The 10,730-nt window shown below is 46.5% G+C and overlaps 1 protein-coding gene across 3 annotated transcripts in view; it reads right to left on the bottom strand.

Moving 5' to 3' along the window:
- CCDC63 (coiled-coil domain containing 63) overlaps nucleotides 1-10,730 on the bottom strand; it is a 45,453-nt gene continuing 34,723 nt past the window's right edge. For all 3 annotated transcript variants that reach the window (XM_029572091.1, XM_029572093.1, XM_029572092.1), the window contains exons 7-11: nucleotides 10,057-10,274; nucleotides 8,514-8,588; nucleotides 6,393-6,585; nucleotides 3,602-3,877; nucleotides 1-173 (exon numbers count right to left, since the gene is read on the bottom strand). In XM_029572091.1, coding sequence (XP_029427951.1) covers nucleotides 37-173; nucleotides 3,602-3,877; nucleotides 6,393-6,585; nucleotides 8,514-8,588; nucleotides 10,057-10,274 — 899 coding nt within the window. In that variant the 3' untranslated portion in view covers nucleotides 1-36. The remainder of the gene's footprint in view (nucleotides 174-3,601; nucleotides 3,878-6,392; nucleotides 6,586-8,513; nucleotides 8,589-10,056; nucleotides 10,275-10,730) is intronic.

Raw genomic sequence — 10,730 nt, 5'->3', positions numbered from 1 at the left:
CAATTATAAATAAGCAATTTATTTGTAGCTTGCATTCTATGCAGTGACTGCCCTCTTCTTATCCCTGCTACTTCTCGGCATCTCTTCATTCATAGACTTGGAGACCATCTCCTTATTGTGGATGTCCTGTAGAACTTTATTCCTTAGCTCATCGAAATCCATAGGGTAAGAATCTGTTGATTACAAAAAAAAAAAAAAAAAGGAAGATTTAATTCATGACGACTCTCTACAATATCCAGTTCCTAGGAGACTTATTTATTTATTTAGGGCTTTTTTATACCGGCACTCATGATACCAATCATATTGTATCGGTTTACAATAAACAGCGGTGCAATAACATTAACATCAACGTGAACAATAGGCGAAGAGAGAAAAAGTGAATGAAAGTTACAATAAAACAGGGGCACTTGAACTGGGAGGAGGAAAAGCCAGAGTCATGGCTAACATAGAAATAAATAATATTTAGTCTCAGAAAAAAATAATATCTAGACATCTACTTAGGACTATAATAATCACTTGTACTCAGGACTGAATATTATCAAATATATACATGATATCCTATACTTAGGGCTGTGGAATATCAAATGTCTTGCCTTCCAGTTGAAAACGCCAACCCCTCGCATAATGTAAGTTCCTCAGAGAAGACTTTCCCTGGGTCAAACCTCTGCCCGTCTATGCCTGACCCCGTGTGGGAGCTCTGGCAGTCACTTTGAGCTACTCTCGCCTTCTAGGGGCCAACAGTCGAAACTGCCTGCATTGGTGCAAACTCTGGGGGAGGTTAGTTTTGACCTGTGGGAATCTGTGCTGGTAACAAAAGGAAAAACGACTCAGGTGGTTTTGCTGCGATTATTGATTGCCAAAGGGAAAAAATGGTCTGGGTAGTTTATCCAGTGAAAACAAGGCGCGAGTGTAGTTTTCAAAATCCAAAACTGTGCCCGATCTAGCCCCTCCCACAGGGACGTCTCTAAACTGTGCAGGGAAAAAAATGACACATGTCCGTTTAATAACGCACATAATTGTGCCTGGGCATTAGTCAAAGAGCTGCTTTGCCCACCGAAGTGGCTCTGGTAGGGCCCAATCTTCAAGAGGCATTGGGATGTGCAAATCTCTGGTTTAATGCCCATAAGTTGGCTTTTGAACATTTCCCTGGGGGGATGTACGCACGAAAGTGGTGCAGAAAGTGATTCTGTGCATAAAACTTTCACAGGCGTTCCCGGGTGCAGGGATTCAGGCGGGGAAACCATTCACACGCATATTCTTGCGATTTTCAAAAGTGTGCGTGCAAATGTGTGCGGGCACGCTCGCGTCTGCTCCCACACAGGCGGAAATGTGTATGTGTGTGTGCGCGTGCGTGTGCCGTCCAGGGGCGTTCACCTACCCACTAATTTTCCAAGCAGACTTCTGCCTGCATAGGGGTACTTAAGCCCTTAGAAGTAGAAGGCTGGCGTTTCTGTTCTGTGAAAGGAGGAATTTTCCAGCAAAGGCTGGCTCAGGGGGCACTCATTGCGAGCAGTGAGTGACAAAGGGGGTAGGGCCAATAAACTATTAAGGGTGCTTCAGTGAGGGCAGTTTTTCAAGGCATCTCCGGGAGATTTGTGAAGAAGAGTGTGGAGCAGGTGACTCGCTGGAAGCCAGGGAAGGCAGCAAATGGTAGTTGCCTAGCCCTGGACTTCCAGTTGTGGATCGGCAAGAACTCTTCCCCAGGTGGCAAGGGAGAACCCGGGAACTTCTAACCACCAGAAAACAGCGAGAGGATTTGGCTTGGGCCACCCAGCCAGACCGCAAGTACACTGAAGGACCCCGATACATTTCCCCTGGCCCGGACAGCAAAGAGCTTGTGGGAGAAAGTGTACTGCAAGGGTGGGCAATTCCGGCCTTGGAGGGCCACAAACGCCCAGTTTTCAGGATATCCACGGTGAATATGCATGAGGTAGATTTGCATACAATGGAGACAACACATGCAGCTCTGTCTCCTGCGTTTTCACCGTGGATATCCTGAAAAGCAGCCCTGGTTGTGGCCCTGCAGGACCGGCGCTGCCTACGCCTGGTGCTGTGTTTTCAGTGAATTTAGAAGATTTAAGCCGAATAAGAACTGCTTTGCAAAGTCTGGAAGGAACGGTAAGCTGTTTCTAACATCTGCATTGCTTGGATTGATTTTCTGCACTTTTTCCTTGTAAAAACTGCTGGAGCTTGGACTACTAATTCCTCCTGTAAATTTTTCTCTCTGTTTAGGGACACATCTGGTGTGCACAATTTATTGTTTTCGCTGAGCTGTGTAACTCTTAGTGGCCCGGAAGAACCGTTTCTGTCCCCAACACACAGGACCTGCGTTCCCCCACCCTGTTCCGAGTGTACTAGTGCTCTACAGGATTAGGAAGTGTGCCCGTCTTCCCCCGAGAGGGGGGAGGGGGTTTACACGCTTACGTTTGCTTTGAAAATTCGGGCTGAAGTCTGCGTGTACTTTCTGCATGCAGACTTCAGCCCCATGTGTGCTATTACAAAATGACCCTCCTTCAGGATAACTTCCAAATCTGTTTGCGTTACTGGATTAGCGGAGATTTATTCTAGTATTTTATAACCTGTGCAGAGGGCTGCTGCACAGTTTTATAAGACAGCACACAGTTCAGCTCTGGAAGTACCAGCGTATGTTTCAGCTCGTGCAAATATTTCCAACGCATTGAAAGCGCTTACTTTCTCTACCCGTTTTATAAAGCATACCAGTGGATATTTTTAAAAATATAACAGGTACGCATAAAACCCCAATTTGCACACAGAGGCAGGTAGATTTTAAAATATGGCCACAGACTTGAAATCTCAGGTTTGCCGATACCTCGGCCAGCTCACCCAGTCCACCGAGGCCCTCCTAGTTCTTTTCCCCGAACTCCCCCCTCCAGTTCACCCAGGCCTCCCTCTGAAAATTAACAGACAGGTCTGATATCAATTGCACTAGTTAGTAAGCAGGTGTAAAATCACGCAAATTGGCTGGCAAACGTATTCGCGTCAATCTCTTATAAGACAGCGCGCACCTCAGCCCTGCCCCAGAATGCTTGCTAGACCGCCCTTTCTTGCACCAGTAAATGTGCACGAGAAGAGAAAGATACGCCCGCACGTTCAGTGTTTGTAAAATAGCATGCACTTATTTCTCATATCCCGCTAAATCTAAGACCTTTCAGAATAAATACCAGCATCGAATAAAACAAATGTACACTTAAAACTCCTTTAAATAGGACACACAAAAAAACTAAACACAATCATAAAAGTAAAATGAGGTCTACAACATCTTAATGAAAGAGAAATCCTGAGAAAAGATAAATGGAGCATACACAAACCAGTGCTTACGTGCTACTTCTGCATGTACATGCTAATGTATTTATGTAGGATTGTGAAAATACCACTGTACTATCCGTCGCTGCGTAGAGGGATGGCAGAAGGTAAATAAAAAGAGAGCAATATAGGTGTTTTATCCCTGAAGATTACTTAAGCTACAATTCATCTGTCATTATTGATCAAGATTATCTGAGCAAACAGACAGTGAAGGGAGCAGTTTAAGGGTCAGGAAAGATTTATTTCCTAGTTGGGCTCAGCTGATGATTCCACTGACCTGAATCTCTTCTACTTTGTGGCCTGGAGGCTGAGGACCACTGAGGCCCACGTTTTTCTCCTCTACTAGAATCTTCCATTTGATCACGCTCAGCTTCAGTTTCCTCTGCAAGGATCGGTGACGTGATTTTGATTGACGGCACCACAGTGGCAACTTCCGAGCCCCCCAAGAAGGGGTTGATTGAAATGATGGGAATTGGATCCTGCCCTTTCAGACTCTTGAGACGCAGGAAAGTTTCGATCTGCAGTAAGTCGCTAGTTTTCTGTTCTATAGCACCTGGGTGACAGAGATTGTATTATAGAACGGTTTGCTTTGAAAGATGAGATTAACCAATGAGGTAATAGTGTGCTAACAGTGGTTTGAAGCTAAGACTGGAGAAGGATGTGCAAATGCCTCATTTTTTTTTTTTTAAATCATTTGCCGAGAGCTCAGTACTATCTGACTTTGCACAAAAAATAATCACTACGTTATTTAATGCAACCATGATGGCATGTGCAGGAGACACAAGGGAGATTGGTGGCAAGGCCAGAAAGTACATTCCCAGAGCACAGACAAACCAATCAAGTTTGGCAACTGAAATACATTAGAAACCGCCCCCCCCCCCCCCCCCCCCCCCCACACACACACACACACACACATACACACAAAACGAGTTCCTGAGAGGAGCTCAGCGAAAAAGAGGGATTGAGCTCTTCCTCCCCCCCAACAACAGTGGCAAAAAAAGACAGGGAGGGAAGCTGAGCTACAGTTCAGGCAGGACAGGCTGAGGCCGAGGACACGGAGACAGGGCTCCTGAAACTCCCGAGTCCGGGAGGCAAAACCTGAGGGGGCGCAGGCGCCAGCGAGGCCAGAAGGGAGAGGGGCTGCTGCTGATCCCAGGAAGGGAACCAAGCCGCCTGAGAAGAGAGAGCGTGCACGACCAAGAGGAGCGCAAGGCTGCAGGCGTGACACATGGCCAGATAGGCCACTCCTGTGAGAGCAGGGAAAACAAAATGCAAATCTGGAGTAGGAAAAAAAAATTAAAAGATGTAATGGAGGATAGGCAGACCTTAGAGAGAGAAAAAGAGATGGTGGGTAAACACAATGGGGCGGATTTTCAGACTCCGCGAATAGGCCTACTTTTGTTTGCGCTCCAGGCGCAAACAAAAGTACGCTGGATTTTAGCAGATACGCGCGGAGCCGCGCGTATCTGCTAAAAACCTGGATCGGCGCGCGCAAGGCTATGGATTTTGTATAGCCGGCGCGCGCCGAGCCGCGCAGCCTACCCCCGTTCCCTCCGAGGCCGCTCCGAAATCGGAGCGGCCTCGGAGGGAACTTCCTTTTGCCCTCCCCTCACCTTCCCCTCCCTTCCCCTACCCTAACCCACCCACCCGGCCCTGTCTAAGCCCCCCCTTACCTTTGTCGGGGGATTTACGCCTCCCTCTGGGAGGCGTAAATCCCCGCGCGTCAGCTTGCCTCCTGCGCGCCGGGACGCGACCTGGGGGCGGGTCCGGAGGGCGCGGCCACGCCCCTGGGCCGCCCCGGGCCGTAACCACGCCTCCGGGTCCGCCCCCGAAACGCTCCCGGCACGCCCCCTAAACGCCGCGCGGTTCGGGCCCGCCCCCCAACACGCCCCCGACACGCCCCCCTCGGAGAACCCCGGGACTTACGCGAGTCCCGGGGCTCTGCGCGCGCCGGTGAGCCTATGTAAAATAGGCTCACCGGCGCGCAGGGCTCTGAAAATCCGCCCCAATATAATCAGCATGATAGAGAGGAAGACATGTATTATTTATTTAGAAGATTTTATATACCGATAAACGTTGGGAACATCTCATCGGTTTACATTAAACAAAAGTTGCAGCTAAACAAAATGTATATAAAAGCATCATGAGGCTCTCTCGGCAGCTTTATTAAACATTTGCCACAAAGCAAATGCCCCAGGACATTCAATGGGAAAAAAACACTGTGGGCAAAACTGGAGCAATTTTTGCTCTGTAGCACAACTGCAGTAAATCTGTTTTCTCTACCACCATCGCTGTGTCTTTATTGCCCCACAAAATCAGTTGCTCACATATAATTTCTATTTATTTATGTATAAGCATTTGATATTTCACCTTGTAGGATGTACAGGTGCCAGAGGATAAGCCTCTGCTGTGGACTCTAAGCGGAGGCCTGATTACAGAGCCAAGCTCGGGCTCGAGGACCATGAAGTGATACTGTGAAGGGGTAAAGGAGGGTGATTCATTGTGAATACTTTGCAGGAGGGAAGCTCAGGAGTTTTTGCATTTGGTGCACTCCTCTTATCTTCCAGGTCTTGGTCCCAGCCCTCTGGGGTCCTAGGCAAGCCACATGACCTCTGTGCAATTTATCAGTTCTTACAGCCACACCTGGGCAATAAGATCCAGTCCCAGTGCACTGCAGAAGCAGCTGTGTGATACAAGAGCTCGTGTGCATGCTCTGTACCGTTATCCTTCCTGGAACTGAGGGCCGCTACAGCTCTAAATTATGCAGAAAAGTGCCTCAGGTTCCCGTTTGTATGGGAAGTGCTCTATAAATGTGAAGGTATATTCTTATTGCTGGACGTGGTTAAAGTCCATGAACCTTGCATTTCGACTGGCCATGCAGCACAATAAAAAGTCACACGAGCTCCCCAAAAACCTCTGAACGTGTGTTCGTCAGCTGACTTAAGATTGGCACTGAGGGGCCCTGTTTTGGAGATTTTCCTTCCAGCCCCTTAGCCAGCTGGGATATTAAGCAATGCGTCATAAAGTTCCTTACTGTAACCCCAGAAACTCCTACTAATAATACCTACTGAAATAATGCATGAGATTGTGGTCTGTGATGCCCTCACTGGTTCCAAGCAGCAGCTTGATTCTTGATGCGTCGCACTGTATTGTTGTGAATATGGTGTGGATACCACTTGATAGGTGGTCCATGATCTTGCTGACCTCCTTATAGGACTGCTCGGAGAGGTCAGCTTCTTCAATGGTCTTCCGCAGTTTCTCCTAGTACCATAAAACAAAGTCAATCCAAATATTAAGCAAGAGACGGGTGGGCCAATGTTTGCCAAAGTTTGCATCTCCTGTCTGACAGGGGTTACGTGCACCGCAAAATTGATTCCATGCAGGAATGGTAGCTGCTGTTACTTCAGCCACCCCCGTCACCGAAGGAGCAGTGTCCAGGGCAAACTGTAAAGGAGAACTTCTCTCCAGCGCTCCTTGCTAGCAAGGGCACGTGCGTCACCTGAGCATGCTGAGAGGGGAGAGGGGGGATGTGCAAAGAAGGAAAAATGAGAGGGGGAGGGGGTAGAATTAACAAACAAACCTTAACGGAGATGCACAACCTAGTGACTTTTGTGTCATTTTAATGACGATTCCTCAAGGTTGCACACAACTGAGGTGAGAGCCAGGAGGATTTGGATATGGATATATATATTTTTTATGTAATTACTCACCTCCCCAAACTTGTGCTTAAAATGAGTTACAATTCAGGTACAATGGGCGAGCTTACAATGTCATTTGGTGCCTCCATGCACCCACTGGTGGTTTTTGCAATATCAGCAAGATGTACAGTACACGATCCTGCTCATGTGCAAATGACAGCAGGGCATGTCCATGCATATAAGCTAGATTCATGAATATCTTGTTTTCCCCAAGATAAAGATGAGGGACATGCAGTAGAACAGAGGTCTTCTGAGGACTGGGAAAAGCCATCTATCCTAAAAATCTGTCATGCGATAGGCCACTATTTCGGGGTTGTTGCATTCTTCTGTTTTTGTTCATTTAAATAGAAGGAAACGTTAATAGCACCCATTTCCGTGTGAATCTGTATTTCACCACCTGGAAGCTCCTGTAACATGCACCACACTGCTTACGCGTTCTTCATTCATGCAGAAAGTTACATTTTCACTGCTGTTTGATTACATCATTTTATTCGGATAATCAAGCTTGTCTATAGGGGTGGATTTTTCAGATGGATCTCGTTTCCTAACTCAGGAGTTAGCTGGCTAAATTATTTGGGGGTGAAACTATCACCCAGCAGAGCAGCTAAATGGGGCCAACTAGATTCAGCAAGTGGCTAAATTTAGTCATCCAATAAAAAAAAAAAAGGGCAGCCCCAGAACTGTGGTTGCAGTAGGCTTCCAACTTAGCCGGGCTAGCGCAGATTTTTGATGCTAGCCAGCTAGGTTTAGCCACCTAAAATGAGTCACCCAAATGGAAGCTGGATCTGGCTAGGAATCAGCTTCACTTGGCCAGCTAAGCTGAGCCACTTGGTCTAATGCCTCCCCCCGCCAATTAGTGGAAGGATAAAAAGAAAAGGGAAACCAAGCGGACGATGCCCATTCACTCGGCTCCCAGTTGCTTGGTGCCCTGGAAAAGCCAAGTTCCACGGTGCCCTTCGGATACTCCAGTACGGATCATTCCTTTAGAGAGGCCTATTTGACGCTCAGTATGCAGCATGGAAGCAACTGTTGGGTGAAGAAGTACTTTGGACGTATAGGGGGCAAATTTCAAAACATACCTGTGTAGATTCTTATTCTTTACCTCAATATACCAAAAGGGTCTCAAAAGGGAAAATATGAGTTCTCATTCCCTTTGAAAACCGCGCAGGAGGAAGGTTCCCAGCAAAGATTTCCACCTGCTTTTTCTGCAGGAAATTTTCCTCTTGGAAACACCACAAGTAGGTCTGAAAATGTAATCTTCGTGCATTGTTTCCCTCCCCCAATCTAACCACGCCCCCGGGAAACGCCTCCTGAGATTGCGGCTAAAGGTAGGTGCATTGCTGATCCCCACATTAGGGCCAGGAAGTGGGGGTTTTTTTGGTTTTTTTAATTGTTTATTTATGATTTTAACAGGGCCAGGAAGTTTTACCCGGGTAAATGGCTTCTGAAAATTGCCTCTCCCAAGCTTACTTTTCTTAAGATTATTCTCACCTCCAATTGCTTGAGATTTTGGTACCTTTCACCGCTATGGATATGCTGCTGGGACTTCAGGTTAGCAATTTCATCCTACAGAAGACGTAAGCATACATAAAAAGGAAGAAGAATACTTTTAAGAAACCTTTTATCCCTTTTATATTTAATATTAACAGTAATATTGTACATACAGTAATATGTTAACTCTTATGAGTGTCATGTAGGTCCCAGGGAGATTGACCCTTATGGTCAGAAATCAATAAGGTTTTTATCTCAGGTTTAATTTTCATACGCATCAATCCATAGAAGATTAAATTATAGTTAAATCTCCGCATCCAATTTTAGCTTATACCTACCTGCACATATTGGGGCAGATTTTCAAAGCCTACGCACGTAAATCCAGATGGATTTACGTGCGTAGAGGGGGATACACGCGCCGAGCATATTTTGCATAGGCCCGGCGACGCACGCAAGCCCCGGGACGCGTCTAAGTCCTGGGGCTTGAAATAATGGGCGGGGCAGGGCGGTCCAGGGCATGGGCATGGCCAGAGGCCTCTCCACTGCCGCTGGCCCCGGGGACCATGTGCCGGCACGTGCAACCTATGCCTGCCCAGAGGCAGGCATAAATAAAAAAATAAAGGTAGGCGGGGGAATTTAGGTAGGGCTGGGGGGGCGGGTTAGATAGGGGAAGGGAGGGGAAGGTGGCGGGGGGGGGGGGGGGGGCGGAAGGAAAGCTCCCGCCGAGCCGCTCGGAGGGAACGGGGAAAGCCATGGGGGCGCCCCTAGGGCGCTGACCCTGGATTTTATAACATGCGCATATTATAAAATCGGGGGTAGATACGAAAATCTAGCCCATTGTGTATCACCAAACCCAAATCAAATCAGCCTCATGTGTGTATGGTGCACGTGCATAGCAGAAACAGGTATAATCAGCTTTCATGATCTGCCATCTAGGATTCGTGAGCCTGGAGATTTGGAATCTATTCTCATTTTTTGATGTAGCCCTCTGATTTCCAGAGGTGGGAACCTCTCTCATTGTCTGGGTTTGTTGTCCCAATTCTAGGTCTTCATCAGTTCTCATAAATTATCAACTTTGAATGATGGGCACAGCAGTAGAATAATGAATCCACCATTGAAGAGGCATAATATGAGAAGCAAGATGTCAGGAGGTCCATAACATTCATTAACCTCCCCTATTCCATGTTCAACTGCTTATTTTAGCCTGAACATTAATGCAGTTAATATGTTATGCCAGATATAGAAATATACAGCACAGACATATCCAGATATTAAATATAAAAGCTATCATTTTACCTCGATAAGTTCCACTCAGATTCCCTGCCTGGATGAATTACATTCAACAGGTGTTGCTTGTGAATGTGTTAGCTTTTGACATTTTGAGCAACCTGGATAGTGCTGCTCTTTTAGATAATCCACTCACAGTCACACAGTGAGAATTTGGCGGCAGGAAGGAGGGGGCTGGGATTTCAACATGGGCCATTCGGCGTTGCTCCTCTGTTTTTCTATATTTACTTGGCCAAACAGCCAACCGATGACTTACCTCAATATTGTGGATTTCTACCTGGAGTCTCTCGATTTCACTATTTATTTCATTCACAAAATTGAAACTGGCAAAGTTCTTCTCCTCATTTTCATTGAACTGATCTATCAGGGATTCAACATCTTCATGGCCGCTCAGTCTGATTAAGCGTTCGTAAGCCGCTTGGTAACTCTCAATGGTTTCTTCTTTGGGCTTCTTTGCTCTTATTTTAGCAAAGGCTAAAAAAAAACCCCCAAAACACGGACATCAAGATGGAGTTGATTTATGGACTGCTCATGTGATCTATGACAAATAATGAGCAATAGCCACATGGGCGATTCACTTCCTCAAGCATAGCAAGAGCAAAGCTGATGAAATCTCACATGTGCCATAACAATGGGCTTAGCGAGACTCATATACCATCTTATAAAAGGTCATCTTCTAGATGATTTGTTCTTTTTAATGGAACTTAGAATTTGCTATGCCAAAAGAAGGCAAGGAAATACATTCTTAAATAAGAGTTTGCTGGTGCTCCATTAAAGCAGCAGTGTCTCTTCCTCACGAACAACGCAATGTCAATTTCAACAGCTATTCAGGAGTTCCCGATTGACTGGGGAATGATGGAAAGAAAAAGAAAAAGGACAATATGGACTCACTAACCATTTTCTTGCTTTCTATTAAATTTACTAGCAACC

This window comes from Rhinatrema bivittatum, chromosome 11 (genome assembly GCF_901001135.1).
Source record: "Rhinatrema bivittatum chromosome 11, aRhiBiv1.1, whole genome shotgun sequence".
In the NCBI taxonomy this organism is placed as follows: Eukaryota; Metazoa; Chordata; class Amphibia; order Gymnophiona; family Rhinatrematidae; genus Rhinatrema; species Rhinatrema bivittatum.
This window is presented reverse-complemented; position numbering and strand designations above follow the sequence as displayed.